At 44.8% G+C, this 19,513-nt stretch overlaps 1 protein-coding gene across 1 annotated transcript in view; it reads left to right on the top strand.

Annotated features, from left to right (window-relative positions):
- Positions 1 to 19,513, top strand: part of NR3C1 (nuclear receptor subfamily 3 group C member 1) — a 65,538-nt gene that overhangs the window by 1,288 nt on the left and 44,737 nt on the right. Inside the window, exon 2 of the mRNA XM_035338441.1 lies at positions 725 to 1,914. Coding sequence (XP_035194332.1) covers positions 728 to 1,914 — 1,187 coding nt within the window. The 5' untranslated portion in view covers positions 725 to 727. The remainder of the gene's footprint in view (positions 1 to 724; positions 1,915 to 19,513) is intronic.

Here is a 19,513-nt window from a genome sequence, read left to right as displayed (position 1 = left end):
GTTTTAGTTGGTTTTTATTTATAAATGCAGGGTTTGTTTGCAGAATCGCATGGACTGTATTTCAAGGTTCACAGGCTGCGTTTTGAGCTGGACTTAGGCAGCTCAGAAGTGTTTTGAGGTGTGGAGGTTGTATCGCTGCTGGAAAATAGCAAAACGTTTGCATTTTGGCTGGCTGGTGGATGCCGAGCTTGAGACCTGGGTTAGGGAGGCTGCTTCTGCCTGCTGTGGGTGATGCATCTGGACCTGCAGGGAGAGGGGAAACCGGCTCACAAAAGTGGTGGATACCTTCTCCCCTTCCCTGCTCCAGAAGTGTTAAATACCAGGGGAAGTTAGCTTCTGGATTTTGTGAATTGGGTACTTCAACAGTTCGAGCGCTCCCTTGCTTGCTAAGGCAGATAACAGAGCTCGAGAGTGTGTTCAGAAAGCTGTCCTGCGTTGCAGTCCGATTCTGAGTTGTGTGCAGGCAGCCTTACCGCTTCATCCGGGCTCAGCAAAGCTTCATAAAAAAAAAAAAAAATCATGTTACCACTCAGCTATGAACAAAAACCAAAAACAGTGGGTTTGGGAAAGATGTGGCACACATCCGTTTGTAAATAGATTTGCTGTGCTCTTGTTCTCAAAGCAGTTAAATGAGGTTCACTAGGCTAATGATTTGGACTGTTTTTATTCTGTTATTAAAATACCCTTCGTGTGCTAACTGTGAATGCTTGTTATCTTTTTATAGCTAATGTTGAAAGTAATGGATTCCAAAGAATTGCTGAACTCGTCAGATCAAGACGAAACGAGGAAAAATGTGCTCATCAGTACCAAAGGAGGGATTGTGATGGACTTTCATCCACCCTTCAGGGGTGGAGCTCCTGTGCAAGCCCCTGTATCTACATCTCCTCTCCCTGTGTCTTCTCAGTCAGATTCCAATCAGCAACCTGCTCTGGCTGATTTTTCAAAAGGATTAGTAAACAATGTGCCTCAGCCAGACCTCTCCAAGGCAGTGTCACTCTCCATGGGACTGTATATGGGTGAAACAGACGCAAAAGTGATGGGAAATGACCTTGGATTTTCGCAGCAGGGCCAAATTGGCATCTCTTCTGGAGAAACGGACTTCAGGCTCCTGGAAGAAAGTATTGCAAGCTTGAACAAGTCCTCGAGCCTGGCAGAGGACGCAAAGGGAGCAGCATCTTCGGAGGTGCCGCTGGAGCCGGATTTCCCCGGCATGGCTGGCCGCAGCGTCCCCTTAGAGCCGGGAGCGTCAGTCCAAAGCCAGGTTGGCTCTAATGGTGGCAACTTGAAATTATTCTCTGAAGACCAAAGCACCCTGGATATTCTCCAGGACTTAGAATTGCCACCAGTATCGCCTGGCAAAGAGCCAAATGGGAGCCCGTGGAGGCTCGACCCGTTGCTCGATGATGGTGGCTTGCTGTCCCCGATATCCGCCGACGATGCGTTTCTCCTGGAAGGAAATTTGGGGGAAGACTGCAAGCCTCCTATTTTGTCTGACACTAAACCTAAAATTAATGACCGTGGTGACCTTTTACCCAGTTCCAAAATGCCAATGCCTCAAGTGAAAACGGAAAAGGAAGACTTCATTGAACTCTGTACTCCTGGCATAAAGCAGGAAAACATGGGCCCAATTTATTGTCAGGCAAATTTCTCTGGGTCTAATCTACTGGGTACTAAAGTCTCTGCCATCTCTATCCATGGTGTCAGTACCTCTGGGGGACAAATGTATCACTATGATTTAAATACTGCATCGCTCTCTCAGCAGCAGGATCAGAAACCAATTTTTAATATCATTCCATCTCTTCCTGCCGGTTCAGAAAATTGGAATAGGTGCCAGGGATCAGGGGATGAGACTTTAGCTCCTTTGGGAACGCTCAACCTTTCTGGCAGACCTGCTTTCTCTAATGGCTATTCAAGGTAATCAGTTTTTGTTTCTCTTTATTAAAATATTACAAGTGTGTTTAGCACAACTGCATGCAAGCTGGCTTTTTTATTTTTTCCCCTCCGAGCCGACGGTCGCTTTCTCGTTCGTGGCGTACGGCTGCCTGGTCGAGTATCAGCGACGTGTGCTTCTTACGGTGCTCGGCAGTAATTTTCACCCAGGACTCAACTCCGGGTGTGAAAGGGAGGAAATGAGGAGGGGAGCTGACAGGCTTTAAAAAATAAAAATAAATCTCAAATGTGTCCTAGGGGGAAAATTGAGTATGTGGTGGAAGGATCCATACACAAGGCAGTATAGAGGGAAGTATTTAAGTGTATACAAAAGCTGCTTCATTCTCAAGGGTTAGAGGATAAATCACTGTGGTGTTCTTTTTCCCCCCTAGTGTTACTTAAATGTTAAGCACAAAAATAACTTGGTTGCTGGGTAAATTTCTAGAATTACATTTAAGCTGAAGTAGAGTTGTAGCTTTGCTTGGTATTGCATTTACCTTACATGGACAGCGAGATTCCAAGTAGGAAATACTCAGCAGTTCGTTTAATAACTGCGTTTAAAGAGAAAAGGGTATTTGCTGTAAGACTGAAACACACCTGAAACTTAACTCGTACATAGAACTGGAGGAGGGCTTGCTTCTAGGAGACTTCCTAGGAGGAGGGATTCGAGGGGATCCGGCGAGCGGGTGTTTGTAGTAGGGTTTTCTTCGGCTAATTCACTAGCACGGATATTCAAGTGAAAGGCTTTGCCGTCCTGGAGGAAACACAACAGTGGCAGCTTTCTCAATGGGTAGCTGTTTGTGTCTCCTCTCGCAGTCGGAGGACAGGTTCTGATTTCAGTACGAGCGCCTAGTGGTGTGTTTTTCTTGGCTATTCCGTGTTTAACATAGCCTTGCACAAGCACGGTGTTCGGCCTCGACTGAGGAAGAGTTTTGTGGTGTGATTCAGTGCAGTGTTAGAAAATGGCTCTTGAAGCCCAGATAAATAAGACCGGTAATCGTAGGCTTTTAATGAAATATCTGTTTTAACTTTCTTTTTCTATTGTCCCACTGACAATTGATCCCCGGAGTGTTAACTGCCCGTCTCCTTGCACGTTGCTAGCTCTGGTTTCCCACGGCTGAAATGAGACGTATGAGCATTCCTTGGTCGCTTCAGGAAGACAACTTTTAATTTGCTTTCATTCTGAATTTCTGGAGTAGTTTTGATTTTTGTAGTGGAGATGTGTTTTTCTTTGGTGACTATTTAGAGCAAGCTGTAACGTAGGGAAACCAGGAAAGAAAATCAGGGTTTATGGAGAAATCCCATTTTGGTGTATGAATATTGAATGTGCCTTACCACTTACTTTGACAGTAGAAATCCTTTGTACTCACCTTTTGCATAACCAGTGCAACTTCCACGTTGTTTTTCATGGGTTTTATGTTTGTGTGTGTGTCTTTTTCCCATATATTTATCTTCAATGACAATCGTTACAAAATCTGTATCAAAGCAAGAACAACTATTTCTGGGGTTGGGAGATGAATGTCAGAGCAGATCCCACGTACAGAATGGAAACAGCACTTCTGAGAATTTGTGTAAAGTTCAAGCATAGTTTTTATTTTACAGAACTATTTAGTTAGAACCAAGTGCGTTCGTATTTGAACGGTTTGCACACAAATGTTTGCCAGGCTTTGGGGAATTTCATAAACACCAGCTTTACGTGCTTTGTTCCTGATAGCGTTGTGATGAAAAACCCGCTCAAGCTACTAATGTGTGCAGAATATATCTGATCCTAGAGTAAAAAGGACAGCAGTGCTAGATGTTATCGTTGCTTTTATGAAGCAGTTTTGGGGAGTGTGCTTAGTATGTTTTTATTGGAACTGACTGGGCACTGATAGCAGGCGTGCTATCGAGAGCTTGCAGGAACCCGCGGTGCAGCTCCTGCCGGAGCAGAGAAAGGAGCATCTGAAGGCTCAAGCCTGCCCCAACCACTGTGGTATGAACAGCGTTGTTCTGCAGGTTCCTGCTTCCTGCAGGGCTGTTTGGTGTTCTAATGCTTTCTTTTGTCGTATTTAAGATAATGGATTTTTCCCTCAATTTAAGGAATGTGTAAAAGGATCGGGGTGGCTCGAGTTGAGTTTTCCTGAAAAATGCTTTATTCCCAGAGTTCATGGAAGCCGTTCGTATTTCTCACTGATTTTTTATTAATAGATGAAAACTACACGTCCAGTTCTAAAACCAACGTTGTTTGCTTTTGCATAGGTTTTTCCTTACAATAGGGGCAAGCCCATCTTCTTTTCAAAATAACTTTGAGATGTTAGTGAATCCTGGGGCTTGAAACAGGAATTCTTTCTTCCTAAGCATTGTCAGAAATATTTGGTCTAAGCTGACTTAGTTTTAGATGATGCATTGTAGATTTATTTCTTACACAGAGGACTTACCGAAATTGGCATGCTTGCTGTTCGTTCCAGAAACAAAGGAAGAGCTATCTTGCAAGGTTCCTGTGGTTGGTTTCTTGGGTTGTTTTGCTTTTTTCTTTATGGTACTGATTCTGGGAGATGAAGGCTGGGATTGCTAAACTGCAGTTTCCGGTAGGAAATCTTTCCTAGTGCTGGTGGTCTTATTTGCTGTTCAAAAAATGTTAATTAGGTACTAAATGTATGGGTGAAAAGCTACAGTTCTCTTCTGGTGTAGAGGTAGTGTTTAGCTTTCCTGCTTTAAAGGGAAGCGCGTAACGTCTCTTTATAGACGTGCAGTCTTAAATTTGCCATGCAATTTCAAAGTGATTTTTTTCCCGAGGATAGCACAGCAAGCCGTCTCTAATGAGATACGTGATCACCAGGGCTGAGAAAGCCGATCGGTTTCACCACCAGAAGCAGAAAGTACTGTGAAGTTCACGCAGCGAGCCCGCAGAAAACTTCAGGAATTTGCTCCAAATGAATGAATCGGCACAAGTCCCCACGCTGCCGGCGAGGCTTCGGTGCCCGTGCGGGTGTGCAGGAGCCCCGAGCAGCAGGAGAGGCTGGGGCCGGCTCCGAGGGGTGGCTTTGGCGAGGTCCCTGCGGCCTGAGGAAGCGGTCGGAAGGCAGCAGGGTAAGGGACCGGTGGACGGGAGGAGCAGGAAAGGAGGCCGATGGCGAGAACTCGCCGTAGGTTTGCTTTAATAGAAGTGGGTCAGCATCTGGAAGAGGAGCGGAACAAGCCGCAAGGTTTTGGTAAATGCCTTGCTAAAGAATTTGAGGTTTTGATGGTATCTGTCTCTACCCTGAGATTATTGGTGGCTTACTGCGTAAATGCCGGTGAAATCTGTGAAATTTCAGGGGGATGATCATAGCGCCACACGCTCGCAGAACTCTGGCGGAATGCATTTAATGCGTATACCACTCAGCTTTTTTATTCCTCTGACTTCCTGGAGATGTGGCTTGTTGGGGGGGAGTGGAAGACGAGGAGAAGCCATGCAGCAACACAGACTTTTTTTTTTCTTTCTTAGCCTACAGCCAGAATTTACAAAAACTGGGCCCCATTGGCAGCGTTACGGCTTCTAGTATTACATTTGAAACCATTCCTAGTGCTCCAGCTTGTGGGGGATAAGGATCATTAAGGAGCTTTAAGGAAGGGAGAGAGCTGCGAGAAGCCGGGGAAGAGGAGGAGAGTCTTTCTGGGGGGAAGCTCTGCTGGTCGGCCGCAGCCAGGAGCGCTGCTTCCAGCAAGAGCTGGTCGGCCACGACTGCTGAGCCGGGAGTCGCTTTGGGCTCGGACGTTGTACTCGAAGGAAGGGGAAAGCAGGGATCGCTCGCTAGAAATGGCAAAGGTCAGTTGTCCGTTTGTCTTACCTCATTGTTTCGGCCTGGCTTTCGGCCAAGGCCGGTGGCTTGGCGTGGCCAAGCGCGGTGCTTTAAATGTTGTCTGACTCAGCAGTGTGCAATGTATGGCACATACCGAAGCATGTCTTACTTCATCATTTCATTTTGACATAAAACCCAGGCTCGTTATCTGGAGGGGTTGCTCAGGGTTTTGTAGCCTGCGTTGTGATTTGTCAGCCCGCTGTAACTCTGAGACCAGGTTTTGCATTCTGGTAACACACAACGCAAAGGTTAACTGTTTAGTCAGAAAGGCAAGAATTAGGAGCGTCCTGCAGCACGTGATAGAAGGTGCTGTGAGAGTGAAGGTAGCCAGATAAATGATGGGTCACGTAAGATGTAATCTGCTTTTTCCCCTTTTAAATGATCCATTCAGCTGGCTGGTAGCTGAGTAGGTTTTGTGAGTCCAACCCAAATTGATAACTTCTACTAATTTACACCCCTATAATGACCTTGCTTTCAGTTCCAGTTCTAGCTTGCAAAACAAGCTGATTTTTGTTTTCCATTGCATATTTGTGTTATGTATCTTAAACAGTAGTTGAACCCCGTTGTACGCAGATGCTGGCAGCGAAAGCAGGGCTGTAGTTCAAGCCAGTTACTGATGCATCTTCTCATCAATGTGAAATACACGCCTTACCCCAGTCCTGCGTCATCTAGTTACTGTGTTAAAGATCACTGCTTCACGCAGCCAGGGGAGCTGTTGGGGATGCAAACGTCCCTTCTTTGTTGCTACTCAGTTATTTTATTGCTGTGAAAGAAGGGTGAGCTATTCTGTGCGTATCTGTAACTGCAAACTGGAACTGGCTGTATGTTTTAAAGGGTTGCCAAGTCCTCCTCTCTTCCTGGGCTTCCCTTTTACAACCACCACATACCAGCTGGGCTGCTGGGGGGCTTCCTCTAATTTTTTTTTGAAATGCTTCCTAACCTTGAGTAGTGAAAATCCCGGAGGAGAAGCTGGCAGCTCTGCCTGAGCGATGCGCACACCGAAGTTTGACCGTCGCTGTTTGTTACGCCCTGAACGCGAGATAGGGAATGGGAGCAGCAGCCCTGCTAGGTTCAGCGGCTGGGTCCACCAGCGATGTTCCCCGGTGCGTATGCTTACGCCAGCTGAGTTTGCAGGGCAGGTGCTGTTGTAGCCATCAGAACTCCGCAGGTGGTCCGAAGCGCGGTGGGAAGGGCGGTGCTGGTCCCAGCGTGTGTCTGGGCTGGAGGGGGCTGCCTTCGCAGCTTCTTCGTGGCCTTGTTCGTACGGTGTGGTTTGGGAGGATGGAGGCTGGGTTTGAATCCTCGGATACGTTGGTTGCAAGCATTTTTGCAGTGCTTAGTAAGAGAGAGTAAGAGATCATCTTTTAATTCCGGTAGCCTTTTACCTATTGTATGCTAGTCATAAAAATAAGCTTCTTTAAAAAAAAAATCTGTGGCTTCTGGGTTTTTTCAGAACGTTTCTTGGAACAAATGCAAGATCCGGTGCTGGCACGTTACTCTGAGGTGTGATGTGGAGCGGTTTTCTTGGGGCGCTTTGTTAAACCTCCTGGCGGAGCAGTGCCCATCCTCGTGCCGTTGGGCGTTACGATCAGGGGCTTAGCCACGAGCTTACGGGAGGGAGCAAGTACTCAGCACTAGGAAATTGGCCTGGGAGACAATCCATGTCTGTTTCTGTTTGTAGCTTTTCCCCCTCACAAAAGCCTTGTTTCTGGATCTTACTAGATGTAATTGTATTTACATACTTTTTTTCCCCTAAAGGGTACATTAAGGCTGACTAAGCAGATACTGTGCCACTGATGTGCTGGGATAACGTAATTAATTCGTTCTGCAAAGAGTTCCAAAGTCGTCATTGTTGAGATTAAAAATATATATCAATGAAATCCTGTTCTCAACCCAAGAGCTTTACAGAGTTGTAGTTGCAAATACCTTGGTTTTGTGTTATTAAAATGTCTGACGGTGTGCAGTCTCCGGCATACGGAAATGAACTTTAACTTGTATTCATAAAATCATCAACTTAGATTTGGTTCTGTGTTTCCAAGAACTGTTAGGTGTGGAACCGGATAGCTGCTGGAAGAGTACGTAACCGTACAGCACTTTGTGCAGCAGATCCCGAGCGTTTGTTGTGTTAAGCTCTTTGATTTTTATAGCCTTTGTGTCCCAGACACTGTCGGTATACACGAATTTAATCTCATAATTTGCTGAGTGTTACAGCATTGCATCATTACTTACACAGGTGATGTGGTGTTCTCATGACGGGTTTTCTGACTGATTCATGTAGTGTGAAATCCATTTGTAATACAACATTTGCTTAAACAGCCAAGATACTCATAGACCAGGAGTTAATCCCGTTCTGTGTGCTGCGTTCGGGAAATTATACAAAGGTTCTGCGGGTTGGTCGCCCCGTCCCCACAGGGTGGAAGTGAACCAGGACGGCCGCGGAAGGTGACGCGCACACAAAATTACAGTAATTCTTTCAGCTCGTTGCCTTGTCGCTGACTTCGCGTCAAGTAGTTTCAGCTGTCTTCGGGACAGAAATGAAATGGAACGACTCGGTTGCTCTGCCCACGCGCAGGAGGGTGAGCGGAACCGCGGCCGCAGCCCCGTGGCGTGGGGTGGCCCTGGCCGGCAGCAGGAGGCCGCGTGGAGCAGCGAGCCAGGGGTGAGGCAGTGTTCTTCCAGAAGCAGCGAGTTGGGCTGGGAGCTCCGTTTAGCCCAATTACTCTCTCCCGGAGGCTTTTCTTCTTGCCTCATCTTTGCTGTGAAGAAGGTGTCGTGTTCTGGACCAGCTTCCTGTGCCCTTAGCTGATTCAGCTGATGCTAACTCTGCTGAGAAACTTTCTGGCAGGCTTCTTTTCCTGGCTGAAACAATGTCTTCACGCGTTAAAGCTCTGTACTGCATCGCACGAAATGGAACCGTGTTCACACGATGACAAAAGCACGTCCATCTGCTTTGGCAGCCTGTGCCGCCGGCTCCATCGCTCGGGCACCGAGGTCCCGGAGACACCGCAGAGCTCGGGGTAACCACGGCCCCTGCACACGGGGCTGCTGGGCAGTGTAGCTGACGTCAGGGTTTTCTGGCTGCTCGTGGAAGTGAGAATTACACTTACATCCCCGTACGCCACGCTGCTTACCCAGGGTGTCGCAGGGAGTGCAATATCAATGGCTCCTTAAATCAATAGTCACTACAACTGTGGGAATTTCTGGAGGAAGCAGTGCTCCTCCATCAAATCCATCTTGACATCTTGCAGAGTACATTTCGGTACCAGCCAACTGCTTTCTTAATATAGCCTGTATCAATTTGTTATAATTAAAGCTCGCGATTCCATCTGTACCTATGGGTTCTCACTCCATGTGAAGTCTTCCTGGAAAGTTAAATCCTGGTGCACTGTAAAGCTGAATGTCCAGTGAGCTGCTGCCCTGTTTTCGGAGGTGAGTCCTCCTTTCTGTTCAAAGATCTCAATTCTGAAATGTCAAAGGTCAAACCGCACTGGAGGAGCGAGTTCCAGAATAGTAATAATGCCTTTCTTGAATTGAGCTCAGTGCTACTGTAATTTAGTGAAGAAACCGAGTTCCACAGCGGATTTTTACAGCAGTGTGCTCCTCGTACAACTTGCAGTAATTGGTACGGTTTCCCTGAGTGTCAGGGAACAGCTGGAAGTGGTGATCACATTCATGCGTCATGGTCACACAAGATTAATATGGAACTTCTTAGCAGCGGGGTGCAATTCACTCAGCTCTACTCAAGATAACTCACATTTCTGGTTACCTTGTTTTAGCTAACAAGTTCTAAGGAAGCAATGCTCAGGATTCTGGTTTTGTGGCTCTCCTTCCCAGAGGCTCTGTTGTGGCAGACTGCTGTGTTATATCAGAAACTTTTTTTTGGCAGAGGACTGGGGGGGGGAGCACTGTTTTTGTGCGTGTGCATACCTTTCTCTCGGTGTTTGCTCGCATGCCTCAGCTTCCTGGAAGTGCTGGAGGAGACTGAAACGCGATGATAACCTCTCTGTTCCCCACCGTGCAGGAGCCTGGCTTCTCCGTGCACGCCTGTGTCCCTGGTGGGGCGAGGGGGCAGGCCAACGGCCTGGCCCCTTTGAAATTTTGTAAAATCTTCAGCAAACGAATTCTTGGTCTCTTACCAGAGTCCTCCAGCCTTCACGTGGTGCTCCCAACGCCCGCGGGGTCTGTGTGACGGGACGGGGTCGCTCCTTCTTGTCGCACTCAGGCAGCGTTGGTGCCCTTGGGCTCCTGGCCGTGCCCGCGGCATTGGCACAGCCTTGGGTCTGCAAACCTTCACGTGCCATCGTAAGCCGCTTTTGGGAGCACAAACCTGGCATTGTGTGATCCTCCTGACTTCTCTTGCGGCTCATTAGCCGGGAGCTCGGTCGCTGTGACAGAAAAGAGCAGCTGATGCGCTTTATTCTTGTTATTGCCTGAAGAACCCGCTCGCACAGCCTGGTTTGTATGTGCGGCACCGTCTGATAGCACGGTAACGTGGCCTGCTGCTGCTGCAGTACACGTTTCTGCAGAAGAGGAGCTGTTGCCAGACGGATGCTGGTGGAACACGTTAAGCAGCGCAGCTGCCAATTACTTCGTGGTGGAGCATCTCCGCGAGTCAGAGTCACGCTTGTGTTGTTTGCCGTGGCGAGTTCAGTGCAGCGTGTTGCGGTACTTCGATGCGCCGTGTGGGAGCCTGTTTCCATACTGCTCTCCTCAGCAGTTTCTGAGGACGTGCGATACATCCACTGAGGCCTGGGGAGAAGGGCACGCCTGGCGTGGCTTCGGGGAAGGCTGGCTGTCAGACCGTGCTTTGTCCGTGAAGGACCGCGTGGTGCACAGGGGGTATCTCGCATCACGGAGAAATGAGGGGTGTTTGGGTACGCCTGTAAACGTGCTATCACAAATGAGATAGTTTTCCCACTTTTGGTAGGTTTTTATGCCATCAGAAGATGCAAGTAGTTAACGGTGTGTTTCAAATCAACACGTCTATACCATGGGCACACTAAGTACCTCTCTGTACCCGTGTAGTTTTTTTCTCACTTTTTTAAAAAACAGTTTTCTGTTAGCTGTCTGGAGCAATAACTTTTTAAAGCCATTGGCTCAATGTTTTTAACAAATCAGAGCTGAAAACGCATGTGCTGCATGCATGTGGCTTTGCTATGCCAATGCAGTTCATAGGTGTAAATTTAAAAGAAGAAAAAACAGGTAATTGCACGCTGTATAGTTCCACGTCCTGACTTCCGTTCGCGTGTTGCCTAGCTCTGCTTTTCTCTCCTGGATTATTTTTTGAATTACTCTTACCTGGTTCTTGGATATTTTTTTTTATTTTTTTTTGCCTGTTAATTTTCTGTTAACCTTGTGCTAGGCATGAAGTTCTCCAAAATTCATTGCATCATCCAAGTATAAAGTTGATGTATTTACAATTTGACAACAAAACAAAACAAACACCTCTGCATCTTGGCTATCTTACGGCTGTTTTTCATAAAATACTTTACATTGTCTTATATTGTAATCTAGTTTATGTTTTTACTGAGAATGGACCTTTAAACGCTTTTTTAAATTACAGATCCTGAATGTGATATCCAGAAAAGCTTATAGATACTGGAGATGGGCGAGGGAATGTGGAATTGCAGTAAGATAATAAACATTTGGTGAAACAATAACAGACCGCATATGAAATGACCAATTCAGATTCTTTCTGAATGTCAGAATTCCTTATAAATAGGCCTTTTTGCACATATATATCAGTGGGAAAAACTTGACTTAAAGTGAAGATTAAATTAGCAGGTGAGCAATGAGCTGGATTAAATTGATTACGTTTTGAGACAGAAATGAAAAGCAGCGTACCGAAAGTCTAATAGCCTTGCTGGGAAAGCTGTGGCTCTAAGCTGTGCTTCGGCAGTGAAGAGTTTTCACTGCCTTTTCAAGTTGTTTGCGTTATTTATTTCCGTTTGTTTATGAATACTGGTTGATTTTTTATTTTTTTATTTTTAAACCATGAAGAAATCTGTGGCTATGGAGTGGGATTGTGCTGGGGCAGGGGAGAAGAATACACTTGAAAGGAAAGAGCTGAAATCTTCAAGGGAGGATGCGGGATAAACAATATGGGTGGAGAAGAGCTTATGGATCATCTGACCCAGCCGTTTGCATTATGCTGTCTTACTAATAAACATAAGAAAATACCAAGAAAATACCAAGATAGTTCAGAACCTCGGCTTTCACTTGCTTAAAGACTCTACCAAGCTTCATGGCGTTGCTGCAAGTAGTGGAAAAACAGCCAACCAAATGTGTTGATGGCATTAATTTCTCCCTGTAGTTGATATTAATGCCTTCTCTCTCGCAGTTCCTTTTGCTGGAATTGTAATGTTCATGGTTTATCAAACTTCCTGCAGAAACGAAAATGAAAACGCTCGGTGATCAGGCAGTGCTCTGCAAAAGGAGTTATTGTGGTTATAAAAACTGACTAATTAAGCTTGTAACTACAGAACGTCGCCTGGGCTAACTTCAAATCCACGTACTCTTCAAAATTCTTTGCAAAAGAATTGATTTGTTCTCACCCTTCCCTGGCTATGCTAATGACACTTGTGTTGTGCTTGCTTTTGTGCTGCCTCCGGTCTAAATACAGCAAAATAAGGAGGTTTCTGTTCTTTCTGTTCATGCTAAAGGCCCGCTTCTAGAGAGGCTCAGAAGCCTAAAGCTGTATTGGTTAACAATGAAAGCTGTATTGAGCTAACGCAGTCTCCTTAGATCTCAAATTGTTATCTAGTCTACCTGCATCTATATTGTATTGAGTGACAAGGCTCTCTGTAACCATCTGGAAGAATGTTGTTGTTGTTTTGAACGTCGCTGTTAACCTCGTACCAGTGTGCTTTAAGTCTAGATTCCAAATGCAGCACTCCAATAATCCTTTCATTTGAGGAAATAAATATGGTGCTGTCTTAAAAATGGAAGTATTTGAGTAATGTGAAATCCTAGCTACTCTTTTAGGAGGGTTTGTTCATTCCGAAATGTAAACATTCTCCCTCCCAAAACAAATCCTTTAAGCCTGTAATTGAACAGACTTCAGATACTGTTTCTGTCAGGTTTGGTGGGGATGGCTTTCTGAAAGCTGGTTTTTTTATATGTATTAAAAAAAATCTACATCTTGGGTTTCTGGGTCGTTAGGGTTTTCTTGAGGAAACCTTGGGCTCGGGTATTCAGAGGAGATTCTTTGCAAGGTTTCTAGGGATTTCCGTACTGCCAGGCATCATTAGAGCTGCTTGCTGCCTCCCCCACCATCTTCCTGCAGTACCAAGCTGTGATCAGACAGGCTTCCTGAGGAGGCTGCAGCAGCTGGAGGTACTTTGATGATGTCCCATGTGGGTCCCACCCCCGTCTGCCTGAAGGGCAGGACCCGCAGGGCTGTGGGACAAGAGGAGCTGGGGACACACCGAGGCAGAGGAGCGGGCAGGTGAGTCAGGGCAGGGTGCTGGTTTGGAAGGCAAGGATCAGCATCTCCTGGAAACTAGGTAGTGCGAACACCATTAGTGCATGAGCACATAACCAGAGGAGGAGGGGAAGAAACATATTGCATGCTTCTAAAATACCTTAAGTTAGCTTTTTTTAACCAGAGGTACCATTAGAAACATCCACCTCTGTATAAACGTTTTCCCAGGAATGCAAGAAACCGTACTCTCCTCAGATCTTAACTTCAAAAATATTGTGAAATACATGGATAAGGAAGTTCCAAAGATACATTAGTGAATTATTTTTTATTGTGCTATTTTCAGTTGTTTATTTCAGTGATCAAGTCTGGTAGATTCCTTATGAAAAGAACTACCATGATGTTGAAGGGTTGCAGCACTTTTAATTACTTTTATGTCAAAAAGAGCCGCTAGTGTGAGCCATGTAGCTCAGCAGGATTAGGCCTTATGAATATGGTAAGTTACTGTGTTGAAGAGATGCTTGCTATGAGAAGAGTAGTTCAAAATGGAATAAAACAAAGAAAAAGTGGAAGGTTGTAAGTTGTACTCAGAAAATAAATTAAGCAAGCTTGCTTTTGCTACCTTATTCAGATTTCCAAACAAACAGATTAAAATCTAATTTGTAAAGACTGGTAGTATGTCTTTTTTTACCAATTTATTTTGTAAACTGTGTAATCCCTTTTTAGAGGGAATGGAAGACTTTTGATATATTTTGTGTTATTTGCTTTGGCCAAATGATCCTGATAAGCTTACGGCTTAAAAGAAAAATGAACACGAAGAGGTCCTGTATCACAAACACAGTCTGCCTTGTGCTCTCTGTAGCCAAAGAACTGCTGCTTCAATGCTAGCATCTTTCAGAAAAAGCATTTCTTCTAACCTATTTTGTTACAGTCCAGGCAAGGCTTCCAAGAGGCCATTTGGCCCCGTTGATTTCTGTGGGAACTAATCATTTCTGAGTCCTGGTCTGTTGTAAAGTTGATTCCTATATACTTTAATGAATTCTGTCCTTCCTGAACACGTATTTCTACTAAGCCCCACACATCTGCTGTTTTCTAAACTGACAAGGAAGCTATTCTGACACCTTCAATGTTAATAAAACCGATCTAACAAGTTTTGTAATGAATTAGCTTTCCATAGTTAGCGAAGGCAGGTCTGTTCAAATGAAATGCCAGCTTATTTGCAACTCAAGTGTGTGATTTAATAAAAGCAAAATTCAGAGCTAAAGCTTCTGGTATAAAATGCAAATACTATAAACAAAAACAAACAAGAAAACCTGAATGTTCCAAAGTTCCTTATTTTGAGTAACAAAGCATGCGATGTTTTTATTTTTTTAAGTGAGCAGTTAATATTGGGATGCTTACAGGATTGCATTCTTAGTCATACTAGATATCTGACTCCTCTCAAACAAGAGCAACTGGTTCGTCGAGTGAGCTTGGACCTATTTTATCACTTTAAAGATGTCTTTTAACATGTTAAAGGTTGGGACATCTGAGATTTCAATAAATAACAATCCCAAGGTTGGAGTATCGTTAATAGTGCCGTTGTTTATGTGACTGTGTTCCAACTTCCAGAGAAGAGCTATATGGTTAACTTGCACAACGTGCTATTAAGGAGGGAGGAAGTGACTTTGGTTTCTATTCCTGGTTGACCCAAGACTATAAACTGAGGAAGGGCTATAAAGGAAATGCAACATTCAGCTCTTTGAATCTTTCCAAGGATTTATAAGTGTTACTAACTCTGCCTTCCTGTGCACGGCATGTTTCAAGATAGGGACATCTTAATGAATCAGAACACACACCTAATGAGGGAAGCCCTAAAACTTGATAGAATTAATGGGAAGCTACAACGATACTTTTCATCAATGAGGTCTAAAACTTTCTATGTCAACAACCAGAAATGTTTATTTCCCCAGGTGTTATTGCTTCTGCCTTGAGGGAGATGCATACTCTTTTAGTCTGTTCTTCAGTAGCAGGCTGGAGCTTCTTTTTTGCATCAGAGAGTCTCTTCCTAGGCTCTATATTAAAGGAGGGAAGTAAGTTTAACAAAGCTTTTTTTTCTTCACTTGGGTTTTTGTTACTGAAGTCTGTTTGTAAAGATTTTGCTTTTACGAAGATCACATACTTCTTATCTGTGCGTTAGAAGATGAAATAATGACTTTGAAGGTTATCTGAAAGAGTTCTGGTGCTTGCTTGCATGGTGCTTGTCTCATTCTTTGAAACCACTCACAGGATGATGTTCTTCTGTAGGATAGGATACGATTTTGGGGTTTGGTTGTGTGTTCAGAAGATCTGTAGAGCTATAAAAACCTTTACAGATGAAAAAGGTGGCTGGGTTCCACGTAAGAGTGCTTGTGACTTTGGGATATCTGTGCTAAACATACTGCATGATGCCTGTCTGGCTGCCAGTTGTAAGGTAGCTTTCTCTAGACAGTGTTTAAAATCTCGCTGGTGGTTCAGCAATAATGATTCGCCATCGTGTTGTCAGGAACACGATGCAACTACACCGTCAACTATTCCCATCTATTAATGGGACCGCAAAGCCAGCAGCCTACCACAGACCGGGAGCGCCCTCAGACTCCTTGAACAGCGTGTGTGTCCAGGAAGGGTTCTGGCTGATACAGCTGCTTTACAGCCAGCCCCCAGTCTTTCGTCCCTGGCTGTGTGGCTCCGCGCTCCCGTTTCAAGCAGCCTGTGCCAGATGTGCTGAAAGGTGCGGTGGGATGCTGCGAGAGCCGGGGCGCCTCAGGGCTTGGTTTGCAGCCGTGCCAGGAACCAGCTGTAAAGGTTCCTGGTTATGGCCATCACCGCACCGTGAAGTTGGGTGAGGCTGATGCAGGTCTCAGTTTAAAACAACAAAAAAACCCGTCGGTGTTTTAAAACAGGGGGAAGCTTGCCCAGGTGTGTTGAACAGAAATCCCGTAAAACACAGAAGGCGAAATATAAAAAGGAAATTGAGAGGTAGTTTATAAAATATATAAATAAATAAAACGCACGAGGTGTCCGACCAGAGGGAGACGTGAGATGTTAACAAGGCGCTGGGCCTGGGGGGCGTTCACCCCCGAGTCCTGAAGGAATTCCCAGGGGGGTCTGCAGGGGTGGCGGCCGGCAGGAGCGGCCTCTCCACAAACCCAGAATGGGAAGACTGGTCCTCGTCTGGAATTGGGAACCGGTTAAAGAATAGGAAGCGAAAGGATTTAGTGTTTGTTTTACAGGATGAGAAAATCAACGGCCTCGTTCCCTTAGGGTCGGTGCTGAGACAGGACCTGAAAAGGGAGCGTGAGGGAGGGCTCTGGGCTTAGCTGATATGGAGCTATTTCGGGTAGCCACAGTGGAAAGCTCTCTTAAAATGTAGTGAGCACACAGAAAAGTGGAAGGGGAGCCTCTGTGTGAGAAAAGCTATGACCATGAACCTAGGGTAAATTGCCTATGCATTGCTTAATTTACAAAAATATATTAAAAAAATCAGAGCTTGGGGCTGGCAGCTGCAGCTCAGGGAAGGGGATCTGGAGTTTTGTGAAATCATCAGCTCAGTGTGCAACAGCAGCTAAAAAGTAAATAAGGTTTTGTGTTATCAGGAAGGATAAAGAGAATGACCTCTGCCTTGTGCTGCTTCATAAAGCCTTGGCGCGCTCAGCCTGAGGGCTGCGTTAGTTGCTTCTTGCTGGGGAGGGGTGGTAATTTTTTAATTTATTACCAGAACACCTGTGTTTGTGTCAGATGTTTGCCCCCAGTGCCAAAGAAGCGGTCTCCAAAGTCAACAAGCTAAACCGACAAAATGGAGGAAAAAATTATAAGCAAAGAGGGTGCAACATACGGTAGTGCTAAGAACGGGGGAACCGTGTGGTGGTGGTACCAAGTCTTCCTGCACAAGGCTGCTTTATCGCGTTGTTAGTGACGGCACATCCGTGCGTGTGTGTGCATTGAGGCATCCACCCTCGTGGGTTAACTTCCATGCTTCGTTTTGCCCTTACTGTTACAAATAAGATAATTATAGTAGAGCAGGCTATTCAAAATGCTGCCTAGGGAGGTTTCTACACGCTTGAAAGCTATCCTTCACTTTTCTCCTATGATAGTCATAGTTCCAAGGACGTCTAAGAAATAAAAACCTTCTGTTACAAAGATAGTTTGTTCTGTCATATACATTCAAAATTTCCTAGCTGTCCCGGTTGTCCCCGTTCACACGTACTTCAGGTTGCTGTAGCAGCGATGAAGATGTTTTTATTTCTGTGCTGCCTACCACAGACGCACAGCCAAAGAATTCAGGACCCTATTTTGGCAAAAATTGGAATTCTGTTCGCTTACCTCACCGCTTTCTGTTCAGTATAACAGCAATGCATTTATTCTAATAGAATGAATACAAATTTAATGGAATAAATACAGATTTCATAAATCTAAATTTAATATTTAGTAATACTTCCTACAAATACATAGATTGTCATACAAAAAAAAAACAGTATTTTAGCCATCCCAGTAATAGTATTTATATTTTTTTTCTAATAGCAAAGCATAGAATTCAGTCATCTCATGTTTTTAGTCGCTCCTTTCTCTAGAACATGATTTTGCTTGGCATTTCTTCATTAGCAATGCTTCCTGGTACTTCGAAATTTCTAGTTTAAAAGATGTGTTTAATCTGAGGGGTATTTGTTAAGTGAGAGATTTGGCTATTGGGAAGGAGCTTTCAATCTTTTCAGTTGTAAGAGTTGTGTGTGTCTGGAAGGCACTTTGTTTTTCGGCTGGCGGTGCAGAGTCACCGTGTCCCGTGGGTGAGCAGCAGGCCCGGTGCCGTGGGACCCAGGCAGGCGTCTCTGCCCATCGCTCACGGGACAGGGTTGGCCAAATGCCCCTTCATGTGTTCTGCTGTAAGTAACTTGGGTCACTTCCATCGTTGTGGGAAATTAACAGACCTTTGTTTTCCCAGAACTGTGATTTTAGTGAGTAATGCTTTTGATGTATGTGCAGGGAATGATGTTTGGAATCCTTCGTGTGTTTCTTTTCAGAGGATTTCTTCTAATTCTTCCTAATCCTAAAGAGTCATCCCGCAGAGGGTGCGAGGTATGAATTGCCTTGCCTTACCCTTACACGTCACATGAAAAGCTTGAGTAATACAGGCAAGTTGGTGACCGGGCATTGCGGTGGTAGACGTTGCTGTTAACCTGAGGATGAGTGGCTTTTCCAGCATGCGTTGTGAAGAACTTCTCATGACTGTGAGCTGAGGCTGTGTCCAGTGCTTTGATCTTTGTTCTTGTTTCTAGGCTCAGTCAGTCAGCGTTTTGTACAACTCACGGTGCTCAAGGAAGAGCTGTTCTTTCTCCCATCCCTGAACTACCTGCGATTCCTCTTCATACGCTGCTGTCCCTTGGTCCGTGCATTTGGATTTCTTTCGACGTCTCTGATGGCAGGTGCCATCAGTGTTACTTTGTCGACGTTATTTTCAGTTTATGTTGCTGAGTGGGATGACTGTGAACTGGGGAATGTTTCCACTTCCCTGGTTCTGCAGGTGTCTGTCATCTGTTTGTATTAATACTTGGGCAGCATTGCGCTTCAAAAGAAAAAGTATGAAACTGTTGGCATTTGGGGTTGTTACAAATGTTACCAGCCTACATCCCAAATATATGAATCAAATATTTGGTTATAATTTGCCAACGCTCATTACAATCGACACCTTTTGGTTTGAATCTCTGGTTTAATCAAATCTCCACGTCTGTTTTGTCTTGCTGGAAATGCAGTGAAAATAAAATCACTCAGTGTGTACGTGGTGTCCTCAGGTGGGGGGGTGCTTTATTTAGTTGATCTGTTTTTTTTTTTATTTTATTTTTATTTTTTTTATTTAATGCTTCTGGAAGCTGTTGACATAAAAGTAGTTCCCATGAATAAACAAATGTGCAGAAAAATGTAAAAATTCGTGTGTACACATGCAAAGGCATATTGCTCTTCAGTACAGGCAGTGCTATCTTAAGGGTTTGGATTTTTCATCTTCTCGGTATTGCTGAGAAAGACAAATGGAAATTGAGATGAATTATATCTAGTTCTCACGCGTATGTAAAGAAGGTAAAAATGTTTCTCATAAATTCTGTCCTGCATTCACAATCAGAAGGTGAAGGTGTTTGAAAACTAAGTGGTTTGTGGTTGGTGTGGGGCATTGTGTTTTTTTATCTGAATTTACATGCTGGTAGAATTTCAGATAATGGGGAAAAACATTCGGAGGTAAGAGCCAGAGCCAGGCATCTAGCAGCCTTTTTTTTTTTTTTTTTAATCAAGTTTAAATACAATGATTTAGAGGAGAAGGGGCATGGAAAGGAGAGAT

Source organism: Oxyura jamaicensis, chromosome 13 (assembly GCF_011077185.1).
Source record: "Oxyura jamaicensis isolate SHBP4307 breed ruddy duck chromosome 13, BPBGC_Ojam_1.0, whole genome shotgun sequence".
In the NCBI taxonomy this organism is placed as follows: Eukaryota; Metazoa; Chordata; class Aves; order Anseriformes; family Anatidae; genus Oxyura; species Oxyura jamaicensis.
Note: the sequence above shows the minus strand (reverse complement) of the source record. Positions and strands in the feature narration are given on the sequence as shown.